The sequence below is a fragment of the Acanthochromis polyacanthus genome, chromosome 2 (genome assembly GCF_021347895.1).
Source record: "Acanthochromis polyacanthus isolate Apoly-LR-REF ecotype Palm Island chromosome 2, KAUST_Apoly_ChrSc, whole genome shotgun sequence".
In the NCBI taxonomy this organism is placed as follows: Eukaryota; Metazoa; Chordata; class Actinopteri; family Pomacentridae; genus Acanthochromis; species Acanthochromis polyacanthus.
The window spans coordinates 34,645,722-34,664,717 of record NC_067114.1 but is presented as its reverse complement, the minus strand read 5'-3'; the positions used below and the strand labels follow the sequence as shown (position 1 = coordinate 34,664,717).

The 18,996-nt window shown below is 40.4% G+C and overlaps 1 protein-coding gene across 12 annotated transcripts in view; it reads right to left on the bottom strand.

Annotated features, from left to right (window-relative positions):
- Positions 1-12,124: 12,124 nt before the first annotated feature.
- Positions 12,125-18,996, bottom strand: part of celf1 (cugbp, Elav-like family member 1) — a 49,410-nt gene continuing 42,538 nt past the window's right edge. For 11 of the 12 annotated variants that reach the window (XM_051942269.1, XM_051942258.1, XM_051942184.1 and 8 more), the window contains one exon: positions 12,125-17,582. In XM_051942269.1, coding sequence (XP_051798229.1) covers positions 17,455-17,582 — 128 coding nt within the window. In that variant the 3' untranslated portion in view covers positions 12,125-17,454. The remainder of the gene's footprint in view (positions 17,583-18,996) is intronic. The other variant, XM_051942176.1, reaches the window with a different exon arrangement.

Below are 18,996 nucleotides of genomic sequence, written 5' to 3'. Positions count from 1 at the left end.
CTAGGAGTGATAGCCAAGCAGACTGAACCGACCGAGTGGGTCAATAGTATGGTAACTGTGGTCACGCCCAAGAAAATCCGTATCTGTATGGACCCGAAGGATTTAAATCAGGCTATAAAACGGGAGCATTATCCGTTGCTGACTGTTGAAGAGGTAGTGTCCCGCATGCCAAATGCGAAATACTTCTCAGTACTAGATGCTAATCAGGGCTTCTGGCAGATAAAACTTGATGAAGATAGCTCAAAGCTATGTACAATAGGAAGATACAGATTCCTACGGTTGCCATTTGGAATTTCATCTGCACCTGAGGTATTCCAAAGGGCTGTTGCACAGATGATTGAAGGACTAGAAGGTGTGGTAAATATTATTGATGACTTGCTAGTGTGGGGAGACTCTGTGGAGGAGCACGACCACAGACTGGAGAAGCTTTTGGAGAGAGCCAGGAAATACAACCTGAAACTCAACAAGTCCAAGTGCGTTATAAGGACAAAGGAAATAAACTACATTGGACACAAACTCAGCAGCAGTGGACTGAGACCAGATGAGGAAAAGGTGAGAGCAGTGACACAGCTACCATCGCCAGAGAACAAGCAGGAACTGCAGAGGTTCATGGGCATGATCCAGTATCTTGCCAAGTTCATACCAAACTTGTCCGACATCAGTGCTCCTTTAAGAAAGCTGCTTGAAGGTGACATAGAGTGGCACTGGGAGGAAGCACAAAAGGAAAGTTTTGAGCATCTTAAACAGCTGGTCACTAATGCTCCAACGTTGAAGTTTTATGATGTGAACAAACCAATCACGCTGTCAGTAGATGCCAGCTCTGAAGGGATCGGTGCAGTTATTCTGCAGGATGGACAACCTGTAGCTTATGGGTCAAGGGCTCTCACTGACTGTCAGCGCAGGTACGCGCAAATAGAAAAAGAGTTACTTGCTATTGTCTATGGCTGTGAGAAATTCCACCAATATGTTTATGGAAAAAACATTCATGTTGAGAGCGACCACAAACCACTTGAAAGCATATTTAAAAAACCTTTACACCAAGCTCCTATGAGGCTACAAAGAATGCTGCTTAGACTGCAAAGATACAGCCTCACTGTTACCTATCGCCCAGGTAAAGAACTGCATATTGCAGACACCTTAAGCCGTGCATTCCTCAAAGAGCAGAAGGAAGATCTGCTAGAGAAAGAACTAGAGGTAAACATGATTATACCTCAGCTACCCATTTCAGAAGGAAAACTGCAGCAGTTCAAGGAAGCAACAGCAGAGGATCCTGAAATGCAACTCCTGAAAGAAATCACACTCAAGGGATGGCCGAATGAAAGGAGTGCTGTGTCAAAAGAAATTCAGCCCTACTGGACATTCAGAGATGAGATCACATACACAGCTGGGCTGATCTACAAAGCAACAAAACTAGTTGTTCCAAAGAAGATGAGACAAAACATGCTCAACAAAATCCATGAGTCACACCTAGGAATGGTTAAGTGCAAAGAAAGAGCCAGAGACATTCTTTATTGGCCGCACATGTCATCAAACATTGAGGAAGTGGTTTCTCAGTGTGCCATCTGTAATGAAAACCGTAACAGCAATGCAAGAGAACCATTACTCCCGCATCCACTACCTGACAGACCATGGGAGAAAGTAGGGACCGATCTCTTTCATTACAACGAATCAGAGTTTCTACTATGTGTGGACTATTTTTCAAAGTTTCCTGAGATAATGAAGTTAAAGGACACCACCAGTAGTAGTGTCATAGTTGCACTGAAATCAGTGTTTGCAAGGCATGGCATTCCTGATGTTGTCATCTCAGATAATGGTCCACAGTATGCCAGCACTGAGTTCAGAGATTTTGCAGGAAGCTGGGAGTTCAGACACATTACATCTAGTCCTGGCTATGCCCAATCAAATGGCCAGGCAGAAAGAACAGTACAGACTATTAAAAATCTGCTGAAAAAATCTGAAGGTGAAATGGGTGACCCCTATATTTCACTGTTGGAGTATCGCAACACACCACTGGAAGGTGTAGGTCTGTCACCAGCGCAGTTGCTCATGGGACGACGGCTGAAAGGAAAACTGTCAACATCCACCTCACTGCTTACTCCAGATGGGACTGCTCAGGTGCGACAGCAGTTAAAAGACAAGCAGGAGAAGCAAAAGCTTTATTTTGACAGGCAAACCAGGAGACTGTCTGACTTGCAGGCAGGTGATAATGTCAGAATGCAAAGAGGAGAGACGTGGCAGCCAGCCGTGGTTCTGCAAAGACATGATCAGCCACGATCTTATGTGGTTAGTACACCTGATGGGAGAGTGTACAGGAGAAACAGAAAGCATCTGATTAAAACTGATGAGAAAACCTTTCAACCTACACAGGAACTTGTATCCTTCCAGGACACTGACTCAGCTGGGAAGGACACTGAACCAACAGCAGAACATGCAGACAAAGCAGCTGAGCACTCAGTTGTGGTTGACCAGACAGGGATGTACAATGAACAGTGTGAAACAAGTTCACACCAAACCAGGTCTGGTAGACATGTTAGGTTGCCGTCCAGATACAGAGACTGATCTGAGTATATTCAAGACAATTAAACTGTTTGTTCATGTGTCAAGTTTAAAGATGTCTGATGTACCTATAGAATAAGAGATGGGTATAAATTCAAGGCAGTTGAAATGTTTGGTTGAAAGTGGAAATGGTTTGTTGACTGTTGAAAAAAAAAAAAAAAGAAAAAAAAAGGAGATGTAATGTATTAAGGTTTGTGCCTAGGAGGCACCCGTAGTTTGATATACGACAACATGGAAGTATGTATGTAGCAGGTATGTTCGTAAGCCTGTAGCTACATGAACAAGCAAGTAAAGTGATGTTCCACGTAAGATGTACGCCTCCAGACTCGTCAATATTACAGGCTCCAAAAAGCTTTTGCTCCATAGACCCTAATTCATTTTTGGAAAAAATAAAATTTGATAGACTGATTTTCTACAGTTCAGGATTTTTTTCCCGTTAGTTTTCATGGTCAAAATGAGAGATCAGGTGGCCAATCTTAAAATAAATCAATACTGAATTTTAAATAAATCATTAAAGTTGGCGGCGCCAGGGGGCGTGGCTATACTTGATAGACAGTCTTGTCTGGAATGATTGACAGATCCTTTATGGCCAGGCTTTCAGCAGGCTTATTCCGTGGAACTTGGCTTTCATCCACATTTAGATTAAGTTGTCCTCTAATTATTGTTACTTTCCACAGGTTTCCAGTTTGTTGACTTGTTATTATTAGTTGTTATTATTAGAATGTCATGTTCAATGACTGTATTAGTCTCTATCACGTGGCTAGGCTGAAAAAAAAAGTCATAATGCGTCTCTGGTGTTATTCAGGGGGCCGGGCCAAATGTAGAGGCGGCTGTAGTTTGGGGACCACTGGTTTAGAAGAAGCAGGAGGAGGAGCTGTAAGGGTCCACCTAATTCTGAGGACTTCAAGTTTAGCAAAGTAAACAAGCCGAATTATTTATGAGCACCTATAGTTTGCTGTTAATCTCTTGGAGTGCAGACTGTCATCAGTGCATGTGTTTCTTACTGATTAAATCTTAAAACCGTGATTATTTTCATGCACGTTCTTCAGGACCTTAAGAAACATTTTTTCCCCAAGGCAGATAATAGGGAAGTGATTAACATAAAATAAATGAAACAATTAAGTAAGGACAAAAGCAGAGTCCCACTCCCAGGTTCTTCTCATCCACATTCCATGCAAGGCCAGGTCAGACTAACTGAAGCAGATACTACAAAAAAGAACCGCCGGAAACAGGACGCAGAGCAATCACTGTAAAGAACATTTTAAATCAAATCAAATTTATTTATAAAGCACCTTTAAAAACAACCACAGTTGACCAAGGTGCTGTACATAAGCATAAACACCAAATAATAAAAGCTAAGATAAAAACATTAACTAGGATAAAAACAATAAGAAGTAAAAGCAGACTGCACAATAAAAACAAAAGCAATAAATAGACTAAAGAAACTGGACTGCCCCTCCCAGATAAAAGAAACAACAACTATATATATACATGCACATGAAAACAACAAACCTACGTGATGTGAAATGCCAATGAAAAGGTGGGTTTTAAGAAGGGTTTTAAAATTAGACAACGAGGAGGCCTGTCTAATGTGCAGTGGCAGCTCATTCCAAAGCTTTGGAGCTGCCATGGAAAACACTCGATCCCCTCTGAGCTTCAGCCTTGTTTTGGGGATCCTCAGGAGCAGATGGTCAGCTGACCTGAGGGATCGGCTCGGTGTATATGGATGAAGAAGCTCAGACTGGTATGGAGGGGCGAGACCATGTAATGACTTAAAAGGAAATAAAAGCATTTTAAAATGAATTCTAAAAAGGACAGGCAGCCAGTGTAGTGAAGCTAAAATCGGTGAAGTGTGCTCAAACTTTCTTGTACCAGTTAAAAGACGTGCAGCGACATTTTAAACCTCAGTCAACCTAAACAACAGTATTCATGTATACCTGCTACGTAAAAGTCAGCCCCTTGTAATATGTTGTGTAGCCACACTGCAGTGTTCAAAGACATACCGCCACTGAAATAGGAACAGCCACATCATATTCCATTAAACAAACTGCTCCTAAACACCAAACAACTATGTCTGAATTCTTGCTTGTGTTTTACGTCGCTTTGGACAAAAGCGTCTGCTAAATGAAATTGTAGTAGTTGTAGTACAAGTAACTCTCTTGCTGACTCAGAATGGGGTGAGGATCTTCTCTGTCCTCCTACAGAAACCAACCAGCACCTCCCCACATACCTAACTTTCTTTATTAATTCCTCTCCTCATGAAATCGCCGACAGCAGAGAAACACCAGTTGCCACTGGTTACATAATGTACAGTGTAAAGGACTGACACATTTGGAAGGAAATAAGAGATATTCTTTCACTGCAGGCTGACAAGCATCAACCACAATCTTGCCCCACTAACAATCAGTGAATTAGACATCTTTTGGTGTGCTACGCTGACTGACCAGAATGTGTTGGTGTTTGTAACAGTATGATAATTAAAAAGAAGCTGTCTGAATGTGGCGATACGTGGTAATAATATTTGATAAAAACCAAATGCTCCACCGAAACACAATAATAATGTAGTCCAGAAAGTACTCAGGCTTCTTCATGTTGCACATATTATTTTGTTGCAGACTTCTAAGTGGATAAAATATGTTTTTCCAATTCTGAAGAAGTCACACTGAAGTTTACAAAACAAGTGAATAAAACTGTAACTGCCATCACAAGACAGTGTTCTGAAGTGACAGTCAGACAATCAAAGCTGTTTGAATGGTGAAATTTGGAACCCTTTGCTTGAAATGTGTATACTCTAGAGACAGCAGGGAACAGATGTCTTTTGACCATATTGAAACATGATCCAGTATGAACATATACTACCATTCAAAGGTTTGGAGTCACTTAGAAATGTCTGTTTTGTTGAAAGAAAAGCAGCTTTTTTTCAGTGACGATAACATTAAATGAATCAGAAATACAGTCTAGACATTGTTAATGTGGTAAATGACTATTCTAGCTGGAAACAAATGATTTTTAATGGAATATCTCCATAGAGGAACATTTCCAGCAGGCATCACTCCTGTGTTCTCATGCTACATTGTGTTAGCTAGTCGTGGCAAAAAGCTAACTAGCGATTCAAAAACCGTTGTGCAGTTATGTTGAATAAAAGTATGAGTTTTCATGGAAAACATGAAATTGCCTGGGCGACTCCAAGCTTTTAAACAATAGTGTATGTATTGTTTGGGTTATGCATTGGAACAAATGACGTGATTCAAAGTGACTTCCATGTCCAGTTGTTATCCAAGTATGTGAAAGTTCTTAAAATGAGGAAAAAGCAGGGTTTCCATGTTTTTCTCGACAGAAGGAAGCTACTCAGTCACCCAAATGAAAAGGCTCCCCTCCCTCTCTGTGGCCTGCTGTGTGAGGGGGTACTGGCAGCTGAAGGAGTAGAGACAGCTGCACGGGACGTCTGGTCACCTGTTACTCATTATCCTCCTCTGCTATAAAAGTCCAGCTCAGAGCTTCACTTATTGCCAGATTGTAGACGCTTTAATTGAGTTTGTCTTTTTGTTTGCACTGCCTACAGTTTGTCTGACCGGCTTCCTGCATCCGTCTCTCTCCTGTTGCTCTAGAAAGCAGCTCTGGATACACTCGCTGCCAGGTTTCGCTCTGGAGGCCCAGCCAGGTTGAGCCCAGCTCTCTGGTCCAGCCTCTACTTGGATTCCCGGCTTCAGTTTGCTCTGTTTGCTGGCCAGAGCCTCATCCTGCCTCTGCTCCACTCTCTAGTCCAAGCCTCGGGTGAGTTCTACTACCAGCCCTAATGCTAGGTCATTTTGCTCCTTACAAATTGCCGTAAGCAAATTTTTACACATACATTGTGATGGTGATGGTCCATGGTATGTTTATTTTCACAAGTGTGTAACTTAAGCATGAAATGTATTCAAAGGTGTGTGCGACTAGTGAAGGAACAGAAAAACAGAGTGACATACAAGAAAACATTGTGGAAAAACTGTGGACTTATTCTTTGAAAACCCTGGAAATTGTAATATGACATTACTTCAGCGTGAAGTTGCTGCTATGAGATGGGCTGAGAAATGTAGAGTTGACAGTTGCTAAGTTGTAATAAGACAGCAGGTCAGTATAAAGTCTGACAGAAAGTTCATTAAAATCAAACGTCTCTGAAAAGTAAGACGATAAACGTTGACAAAGTCTGCAAAGTTTACTGATAGAATGAACACTTCAAGCATGCTGAATCACTGGAAAGGTCACCGGTAGTAATAATTACTAGTTATGAAAGAGAAACTCTTATTCCACTTGAATTTCTGCTACAACCCTACCTTGTCCTAATATGTTCTGGTCACTGGCAAGTATGTTGTTAAACTGTTTTTGGATGTCTATTGTTATTTATTATGCAGCTCAGTCCTGCAACACTCAATGCCAAATTTGGCGTTCATACAAAACTCAATAAGCAGTCTGTTTACTGTTTTTCACTTCGTGTAACTTAACTAAAGCATCACGTCATTTCAGCCACGATATCGGAAAATTCTTTGGATGAATGACACTTTGGCCATCGGTTTTTAGACTCTTTCTGCCCATCCATCCATCCATTCTCCATACACCGCTTTATCCTCACTAGGGTCCCGGGGGGCGCTGGAGCCTATCCCAGCCGACTCGGACGAAGGCAGGGGACACCCCGGACAGGTCGCCAGTTCGTTGCAGGGCCACATATACAGACAAACAAGCACACTCGCATTCACACCCATGGGCAATCCAGAGCATCCAATTAACCTCAGCATATTTTTGGACTGTGGGAGGAAGCCGGAGTGCCCGGAGAAAACCCACGCATGCACAGGGAGAACATGCAAACTCCATGCAGAAAGACCCCAGGCCCACCCTGGGATTCGAACCAGGGATCTTCTTGCTGCAAGGCAAAAGTGCTAACCACTACGTCACTGTCCAGCCCCAAACAAGAGCATGCTTGTTGTGTTATTGGATATTTACAAGACTGGTCACTATAAATTTCTCCCCAAGTGTCAGACGGTCAGTGGTCAAGTTCTGCTGTGATGTTCTGAAGTGTCTGAAGCAAAGCACTCTTTCTGCCCATTTATAGTAAAATTGTTTAGCTCAGTCCCCCAATGCAATGTGTAATATGTAAAATCTGATGTTGATACAGTGAAAACTGATCTCTCACTTTCCTGCTTGATGAGCCAATGTGTGATGCAGTGGCTCCATAAACACACTGTGATTGTGACATAAGGGTTATTTAGCAGAACAAACCCAACATACTACCATACATGAACATGCTGACCTTCTAGTAAAACACAGTTCTAAGAGCTTGTGTCATTACCCCAAGAAAAGAATTATTGTTTACATTCCAATTTTAGCACTGCTCTACTTATTAATGATGACCTCTGGAGGAGTGCTACACCCAAGTCTGATAAAATAATCAATTAAATCTAAATTAGAGTCAATTAAAATCATCACAGTTAATGTTTTTAATAAAATCTTTCAAATATGCAATAATCATGTCAGTTATTTTTGGAGACTACACTGAGCTGAACTTGTGTGTTAAATTTCAAGCCTTTCCTACTGGCGGTGTGAGGGCGAGGCCTTTACAACGTTGCATGTTCGAGCCTGAATTACAGCACCATCGTGTGGCTGCTAAGACTCACAGTTCTTAGAAAGCAAATTTCATGTTTGTAGCTCATTTGATGTCATGGCAATTTGAAACATAAGAAAGAAAATAATACTAATGATGATATTAAAAAATAAAATTCATCCTTCAAGAATTGAACTTCAATAATATAACAATAATAATGACTTTAATAACAAGAATGGCACGAGCTCAATAGGATGTTGCCCCTAAATAAATATTAATATGGACAATTGTCCATAGGTGGAAATGTGATTGTTTGTCTCTATATGTAGCCCTGTGATAGACTGGTGACCTGTCCAGGGTGTCCCCTGCCTTCACCCTAAGTCAGCTGGGATAGACTCCAGCCTCCAGCGACCCTTGTGAGGATTAAGCAGTGTGTAGATAATGGATGGATGGATGTCTGGTTCAGGAGATTTGGTGCAAAATGCATAATTTGTGTTTTGGCTTCATTCTCTAAAATGTTCAGAATCCCAAATTGTACATACTTTTTATGAAGAAAATGAACATGTGACTCTAAATTTAGAACAATTCAACTTAACTGTGAGCATCACTGCCATCATAAGCTCCATCAGTTTTAATACAGTACAGATGGTGTGGGTTACTGTACAGTGACAACAGAAAAATAAAGCACAATGTTTGGTGTTCTGACAGAAAAAAAAAAAACAAGAATCTGAAGGTTTGTCAAACATTTTATTTTTATAGAAACCAAACAATCAGCAAAGCAACAAGGATCACACAGTCAGCTAACATGACAGCTAAATGACAGATGGACTGCCCTGCAGCTTCATTTGGGGACAGAAAGCAAAGCTCCAGAGCTTCAAAACAACCCAAACACTGGAGACACAGATCCAAACCAGAGGAACAAAAACTTACATGGGATTCGTTGTAGCAATTCAGTGTCTGCATTTAAACTACAACAAAAAAAAGAACAAAAATCCCATTTAATTCAGTCATGTGAAGAAAAGGCAACTTCACAGAAATACTCCTAACAGTTTCCTCAGTTCATGCTCTGTCCATCCGAGCACAAATTTTGGTCAGAGTTTTCATCCTTAAACAGTCATAGTGTGAAGGAGGCGGGTTGTTGGTTGCAGATTAGAAAAAGTCTTTATCTCAAAAACAAACAGTGTCACCCAGTTTACACCACTACACTTTCACATTAGAGGAAAACCCAGTGAAATGAAGAAATCATCTCAATGCTCTTCTTTGATGTAGAAGGAGCTTAACAGCAGTGAACACAGACTTTATTGCAAAACCCAACATTCATTTGGTCTACTGCCTTCAGCTTCACTTGATCTGTGAACAGGGGGAGTGCTTCAATTAGTGGTAATCTTTAATGTTTATGTTCTAACCGTTTATCTCATTTATTACAAGCCAGGCCAGTTTCAATCAGTCCTGAACATTTGCCAGCACAGATATGGAGATATATTCAATTCTCTCATAACAGTTGGCAAAGTAATGGTTTAGTGGACAACTGGTAACATGATGCTACATACACATTCACCAACTGAATAAAATAATCACAAAAATACTGCAATATGCATCATACTATCACATATTATCTGTATGAGTGTTTATTCTCAAATGTAATGAACTTTATTGCCACAGTTACTTAATTTCTGTAAGAAAAACTAATCTGAGCAGCTCAAAAACCCTGACAAAAAATACATGTCAGTATTAATTGTATTCAAGACAAACACACATGTATGATAAGTCCCTTTAATTTGGTGGTGAAATAATTGTGACCACAACATGCAGTGACATGTTCCAGAGTAAAAAACAAACCTAGCAGTTCTCGCTGGTGGACATGCTGAGCAATGGAGATAGTGTTTCTAAGTGACCTCACATCTTTGACATTTCTCTACTCAAAGATACAGTGACACTTACGGTGTCCTCATGGGGATTGTAATTGTGAACAGCCGCACGGCTTCCCAGCATTGGATGCTTGTTGGGGAACTGGACAACTGCTCCACCATCTCAGCCACTGAGCCTCATCTGGGAATTTCCACTTGTATTGTGAAAACATTTAGTCTCTATTTTATATCAACAACAGCTGGCTTGTAAGTTTTTAGGGAGCTTCCAGAGCTGGTGAGTCACACTGGATAAGCGCGGTTTGAAAAAGTAGTCTGGGCTAAGACTTTATGCAAATGACATGTTTTATCTGAATGATGTGAATACACAATACAAAACGGAATATTTTACTAGTGACGCAATTTAAAGCTATATAAAACACCCAGAAATGATTCTGTACAGATTTGCTGATGTATTGTCACTTTACTGCTCTTTTCTGCCCCCAATAAAGGCTCAACTTGATAGGCTCTATGGTCATCTGTATCTGATAAACTATCATTACTAGTATTACACAAGTTATGAACAGAGGCCGCTCCAATCAGGAGGATGGTAGAGCTGTATCAGAAATGTTTGGACGGGAGCCAACATGAGCACTGTGACCGATCTACAGCTAAAAAGCAAGCTCTGATGCGCTGTATGTTGGGACACCTTTCTGTCACAGCCAGCATTAGGTATACTCACACGCAAAAGAAACGCAAGTTTCTTTTACCCGATGAAAAATTAAATTTGGTTTCCCAAAACAAAAATGCATTTGGTACTTTGTGGTGCATGGTGTGTTCTTAACATTTTCTGCTGCGTTTGTAAGGTTGGTGTGAAAACCAGAAACGGAAAACGAATCGTCGCAATACACCAATGCATTGATGATGTGGACATGATTCACACTTTGCACGTGCAATTGAATATGCACGATTTATCGACACCTTCAGTGGGTATAAATTTCATTCAAGATCATAGGCATTTCACTTGCTGTTTAACTATGCCACGCTTAAACCAAATTGAGAGGAACCAAGCCATCAGACGTCTGCAAGCTGGAGAGTCTGTCCGCTTCGGGGAAGGTCATCGGTGCTCTGTGTGGTGTTGTATCGACGCTGGAGACGGTAAATGGTGGTGATGTTGACATTAAAGTGACGGGCAATGTCTCGGACAGACTCTCCAGCTTGCAGACGTCCGATGGCTTGGTTCCTCTCAATTTGGTTTAAGCGTGGCATAGTTAAACAGCAAGTGAAATGCCTATGATCTTGAATGAAATTTATACCCACTGAAGGTGTCGATAAATCGTGCATATTCAATTGCACGTGCAAAGTGTGAATCATGTCCACATCATCAATGCATTGGTGTATTGCGACGATTCGTTTTCCGTTTTTGGTTTTCACACCAACCTTACAAAACGCAGCAGAAAATGTTAAGAACACACCATGCACCACAAAGTACCAAATGCATTTTTGTTTTGGGAAACCAAATTAAATTTTTCATCGGGTAAAAGAAACTTGCGTTTCTTTTGCGAGTGAGTATATTTCAGTAGTCTGCTCTTCTGTAGCGATCACACTGCCTGGAACCGTGGACATCCGTGACCATGGTGTGGCCGGTTCACTGTTTGTTCACTGGGCCGCGTTTGGTTGGTACAAACCACCGCATACCAGGAACAGCTCAACTGCTGCCTTTTGGGGATACTCTGACCCAGCTGTCTAGCCGTCACAGTTCGTCCCTAGTCAAAGTCTCTCAGATGCTCACGCTGCCCATTTTTCCTGCTTCCAACAGACCAACTTTAAGAAATGACTGTTTGCTTCCTGTCAATACATCACACTCACTGAAAGGCGTTACTGTAATGAGAGGCTCACCCGTCAACAACTATTTTTGTTGTGGCTCATTGATATATGTAAAATGCACTGCATTGCACTGTATCTACCTTGTAGACAGTTGTCCCATATTTGGATGCTCTGCTGACCGGCTGCGCTCTGACTGGATGACTACACTTTTAATTTGTCCCTGAATTATTGCCACGGTATACAGTTCCCCATAGAAATGGTTGATTACATGCTGTACAACATTGGTCCACTGGTCAAGGAAACAGAAGGACTGCAGCCAAAATGAGTGTGGGTCTCTGGATTTTATTCAAAGAATGCACACAAACACAATACCCTCCATTGATTATGAGTGGGCCGCTTGTGTTTGATACTGGTGTGTGAGCGCTCTAGGTCTGTATAGTTCCACACAAAACTAATTTAATGTTGCAACCAGTCGACTTGACATCAGCTCTGCAGTAAAACCTGCTGTATATGATACCGCCTGCCACACCAATCAACCCTTTCTTCTACAATTAGTCTGACCCACAAAGCAAGTCTAATAAAAGGGGGAAATACTGATTGTACAAAACATTTGGCACAAGTTTATTAATCAATTTTAACTTAACACAAACTAAATCTCACTTTGCCAAGAACTTCAGTGCAGATATAAAAAAAAACATGCATACTAAATATACTGTCAGAAAAGGCTGTCCTCTGTGGATTTTGTGTCTGATTTTCTGCAGGAAAAAAAGAGCACAACAGTATCATGTGCTTTGAGCTCCCGAGGATTAACCTTCTGTGAACCTAGCATAAATGACAAATGTCCAACAACATATGATCACGAACTTGCTTGAAATTCTTTTAACTTAGAAGACACACGCCAACACTCACAGAACATTATCTAATGGGAGATTAGCCGCTTTCCCACAAAAACACAACAGAAGCAGAGGATATGGGCACTGGAAGGACTGATCCACAATACAGTAGATAAAAACAAGGTTAAAGGCCAGACTCATGTCAAACTGATTTCACAAAAACCTAGTGGTTACATCAGTTAGTTCTAGAAAAATAGATTTCCTTTTACCTTGTAATAATTTTAATTTAACTTACAAGCACGTTCAGTGGCAGTCTTTCTAGTGCCTGTGTTGGCAGCACACAGGACATATGGGAAACAACAAAACAAACACAACCTCCTGGGTAATCAATGTCAAACACAAGGTCAAATGTGAAATTTGAAGCATCAGAGAAGCGCAGAGGACAAGAACTGGACGATGAACTGTGACGCCACATCAACATGCTAGGGCAAACAGGAAGAGATCTAGAAAAAACAAAAAAGAAAAACACAACAGGGAGACAAACCTGGGTTAAACAGCAATGGAACACAGACAGGAGAGAGAAAAGAATGATCATCTTTGTGTGGAGCAGATTACGGTCTAAACATTCAACAGTGTCAGGGACAGAGTAAGGACAATTCACATGCTACTGGGAACTGAGGTGGATGACAACACCAAAACACACATGACAGCCTGAATAAAATGCACAGAATCAGTGACAACATGCAGGTCACACCAGACCTCCAGGGGTCTGGAAAAGCAGCTGTAGTCTAGCACAACATCTAAATACAGCTAATCACATATGGAGGCTGGAGGTTGCCCCTGGAATAATGTTTGTTTTTATCCTACTATAATCAGCAACTGGCATTTAGACTAATAAAGCCAAAATGCCAACCCTTCCATTTGACATCTGCTTTGAAATGACTAAATTTGTAAGTTGTCATTCGTTGTCATTAGTTGTAGGAAGTGGGTATATGGCATGATCTAGACTGATAATATAGTAAAAAAAAGAGATCTAGAGCAGTGCGTACTCCCCTGTACAATATTACTTAAATGTCAAATGATTCGAAAAAGCAACACCTTACAGTAACTGCATTATGTTAAGTTGAACTGTAAGGAACTTTTTTGTGAAAAGTAAAATCTAACAGTTTAGATTTACTACATTAAAATTGCTGTGACTATTTTCATATTTGCATGGAAAAGAATTGCCAGAGAATCGGAAAAATCTGATTGTGAGACTTTCATAAAGATTGAAAAGGACACAGGAACATTGGTGTCCAACTAAAAATCAGCTGGAACACAGCTACAGCAGTAGTGAGCCATAGCAGCACTGATTACAGCCTCAGTGTCCATCCTCATAACACGATAGCAAAAACAGAGTGCCAAATGTTTTAGACTTGGTGCAGGTATCAGTGGAAATTGGCGTCGCTGACAGCTCGGACTATGTGAGGCACATTACATAAGTCAGCCTTTGTGAACAGTATGCAAGAACAAAACCCTCCCTAAAGAACATGAAAAGCAGCCTGATGAATACGGGGAGCAGATTCTTTGGTCAGATGAGACCGACACAAACTAGTACAGCTCAGATGGGGTCATGTTTGGCAGGCACCTGATCAGGACTACCACAGTAATGCATAGTCCTGACAGTGAAGCACAGAGGTAGGGTGATATGGAAGTGCATTAGGACTGACCGTTTGATCAGAAACAATGGCGGACAGATGACGTACTAATAAAATAAATCTGTAAGGTGATATGGTTTAATATAGTTTGACATTTAAGTGATACTGAACAGGGGTGCAATGTATGGGTAGCAGCCGTAGACAAAGTAGGGAAGTCAGTAACATATTGTTAGTTGTGGTCTTCCTGTTCAATTTGTTGGTGCTGCCCATTACAATATGTCTCCTTCAACTGAAAACATGCAGCCAGTGTGACACAGTAAAAACTAAGCAAAGTCCAGCCCACAGAGAACAAACAGAATTTCTCATAGGCCAAGTGTTGACCACTGTCTTCTCATGTGGGCAAGACATTAAGGTGGACATGCCCCATTTCAGGGTCTGTATCCTTAAAAAGGGCAGGCATTACATGGAGGTAGGTGCTTTAAAAGATAAGTTTATGTATCCACACAGACACCTAACATTCCGATATGACACTTCATATTAGGGCATACAGGTCCACAGCAGGTTAAAGTTAAATGTATCAATAGAACACAGTCCACATTGTATTTGGATAGCTACACATTTTTTCCTCAAATTCTGTGCTTCAGTATACCCAGATCGAAACTAAACAATGGATATTACGTTGAAGTGACAAGCCTCCACTTGAATTTGTTTAGCACTGTCACCCTGCTGATTAACTCAAAGCCTTTTGATGCACAGAATACACCTATCTCTGTCTTCGTTCTGTTGATTCCAGCAGCAGTGTGGACGCAGAAGGCATGAACTGGCCTCTGTAACGGCGATCATCAGAGTTCATGCCTGGTTTTCAATAAATTCAAATCCTGCAGTAGTTTTTTTTCAGTGACCATAACCTTACAGCTATCAAACTATTCAACAGTTGGACCTCATTTCATTTTCACTGCTCATGCAGTTTGCTTTTCTTTAAGCCAAACTTAAATGACAACGCAGCAAGATCAGCTATGACCCTGAAAAATGTTGTGTGGGGTTTTTAAAATTAGGTGAACGGGACTATATTACACTAAACACGGTGCTGCTTTGATATTAAAGACTCTAAAGCAAAGACAAATGATCGGAGCAGTCTGGATGTATTCACTTAGTTGCACTATGACTGACTCAATCTTTGGACTTGGAATTGATTTTATAACTCTTTCTAGCACTAGAAATGTGGCCAGTACTTCATTTGGTGCTTATTTTTTTCTATCTATTCATACAGAAAGACAAAACGAACAGACACATGTTGAAATTGATTTTTAGAATAAGCTTGCTGGAAAATGAGAGAATTATTAAGATGAAGGTATGTATGAATTAGAGTCCATAATGGCACCAATGCATCCTGTGGACACAGGTCATGCCACACTGACAGGTAGAACACATCAACACAAAGGAACAACACTTAACAGGCAAGAAAAAGACACACACCAGGAGATCAAATGGAGGTGAAGACTTCACATTTGTCTTTCCAAGTAATTTCAATTGAGATAAATAATTTAGGCAATAAATAGCTCCCCAACACACAGGGGAAGTATAAAACCTATATAAAAATAGAAAAGGCATTACATTTTAAATATATATCCCAACATTTCTCTTGCTTCCTAGCTCTGTATAAAAAAAAACAGGATTTCCTGGAAGTCTAAACAGCTACCAGGTTTGTCTTGAGCAATTTATATGACCTCTCCAATAACGAAAGATATTCAGTGTGAGACATAGTGGTTTAGCCCTCCATAGATTATCTGCTCACTAGCAGGAAAGTGGCTGAAGGCTGTTGATGAATTTTTACAAAACACCTGGATTTAGAGTAAAAACCAACTAAAACCATAGAATGAATTTATAAAAAGCATTACATCTGCATTAGACAGATTGTTGGGCGAGTGGAAAAAGAATACAAAGTTTGGTGTTATTGCCCAAGTTCACCATATTGCTAGTTGCAGCCGACAGTTCGGCTTCACAGCCCACAACAGCCTGACTTCTGACCCGTGACTCATGAAACATATATATTTACATGCAAATCCAAGTGCATTTAAAAACTCGTCTCCAAATAAAGAATAGCACAACAAAATGTAATGAGTTCATTATTTGACAGAAGTATAGTGTCCTCGTCTTACAGAAAACATTCTAGCCAATGATTGTTTACTACACAAACCAAATGCAAACGTGTTTCCACCCACCCGAGGCCACTTCAATTATGTAAGCCATGCAACAGCTGCTTCAAGTCAAATACAATCAAACATTTATGAGACATCTTAGGATGTAACTCAGAAACAGGTGACAGTCCTGGCAAACCACAGAACTCCAAGGCGAACAGATAACAGAAACAACAGCTCCTCTTTATCTATCACCGAGGTAACGGGAGGCTGTGAGGATAAACCTCAGTGACTTTAGCTCAGAGTTGAAACAGCAGAGAACAGAAACAAGATGTCCAGGGCATGCACAGGTTTCCAAACTGATACAATAGTCACTTGCTAGTCCCTCATAACGGTAACCTCCTTCCCCCCCACACACAATTTACAATCGCAATATGTCGAAATGCCATTTGCATATTTTGTGGCGAAATTCTTTTTTGAACAATCTAAGCTTCTTTGCCTTTCCTTGCCTTCAACCTTATTACTAATTATTATGCAGTTAATACAGAAACCAAGTTCAAAAGAAGATAAAAGCACACATTTGGTTTGTGAAAATGTAGAAAAAGTAGCAATGACTTGGTTATAAAAAGTTTTCTGTTGAGTTTGGGCGGTGGAAGGGAAAGTGAACGGAAAGTAACAGATAGATTTGGCACCTGACGGTCAATGTGCAACATCCCTTAACAATCAACTCAAATTTATATAATCAATCACAGCAAACTGACAATATTTTAACTTAAAATAAAACACCCCTGCTTCTCTTATTTGTTAAAAGGAAAACAAAATACGTAAACCACAAAAGAACACAGGGAGAATCCAGTCTATCCTGAAAACTTTTTGCATGTAGCTCCATGTGTTTGTCTGGACTTGTTGAATGACCAGGAGTGCAGTGTAGTAGCCCTGTAATGCACAGATACGTTTCTGAGTGGACCAGTCCTAGTTGGTTATTTATACTCCACTTACCATAACATCACCCTGCCTAACTAAGTGTGCAGTGCCTGAGCACCTTCAGTAGGGCTTGCTGTCATTCTTTGAGCGCTTCAGCTGCACCTTCAGCCTTTTCATACCAATCTGGAAACCATTCATTGACTGGATGGCTGCCTGTGATGACACTGGGTTGTCATAGCTCACAAAGCCTGCAGAAAAAAATACAAAGACTCAGAATAGTGTCAAGCAGTTTGCAATGGTCTCTCAAGGAATTTGCAATACAGACACAACAAGAATGATTGAAAATACAAACAATGTCTCTCAATTCTCCCAACAAGGACTGGAAGAAATCTTAAAGTAAACCATAACCGCTGTTCTGGTTGGAAAAAGAAGTGTGACTGTATAGTCTACGAGAACATGACCCTACTACACTCTTCTGACTTACCTCAGCAGATGCTTTGCTATGAGTGAATTGGAAGTTTCAAGACTTTATCAATACATCATGATGTCTATTTTGTAGGGGTGTAACGAAATGGTCAACTCATGAAATGATACGAAATACTCACGATATGAAATAAAGATTAAAGAAAATCCCCAACAGTAGGATGTTATGCAAAAATTTCCTTTTCTTTAATTTCTACCTTATGCAGACATACAAAAAATAATGCTACATCAGTACAAAATAAATGCTCTTTGAAAAAAAAAAGAAATTGTAGTTTTTTTCCCCTTATTTAGACTACAGTGCAAATACAAACATAAAATCTCAATAAAAAAAGTGCTTTGTTGTTGTAACAATCAGGATAACTACATTCTTAAATGAAAAGGAAAACAAATAGCAGTCCTAGGAGCTGCAGTCTAGACCTATAAATGTCTGAACTGTGAACTAGTTGTACTCGCCGCAGTATTACTGTAGTGGCACATTTTGCACACGGTTTTTGTTTTATCGCAATCTTCTAACCGTTCCCTCGTCGTTTACATAGGAAGCCACAACCGATTTATTTAACGAAGGAGCATCAGCTAATTCCTCAACTTCATCTTCCTCCGTTTTGAAACGAGTGTTTTGCTACGGTAGTCGAGGAGGGTCAAAAATCATCAGTGTCAGTGGTGCGCGGCGCCTCTTCGCATTTTTTATTTCGTGTTTTTATTTCGTGCATCTTTGAATTTTATTTCGTCATTTTTTATTTCGCGAATGTTCGTGGCACGAAATTTCGTTACACCCCTACTATTTAGTAAATGATGGTTCCATTTAGAGAAACCTAAATGATAAAATAAGCGCATGTTTTAGGCCACGGGTGTCAAACATAAGGCCTGCAGGCCAAAACCAGCCCACCAGACGGTCCAATCCAGCCCGTGGGATAACTTTGCAAAGTGTAAAAACCACAGAGGTGAAAACGAATACTTCCTGTGAAAATATTTAAAGGCATTGGACATTGTGCAATATAATGTGAGTCAGCAGCTTCAGTGTGACTGAGTTTGGTTTGGTTGAACCCTATTTTTGATGTACTACCACAACTTTTATGTATTTTTTTTCTGTAAATATTTTCTACATTTACAAGGCAGAGGGACAACTTAACCTTCTTCCTTAATAGTTCTCACTTTAGTTTATGTGGTGTGGTGTGTCAG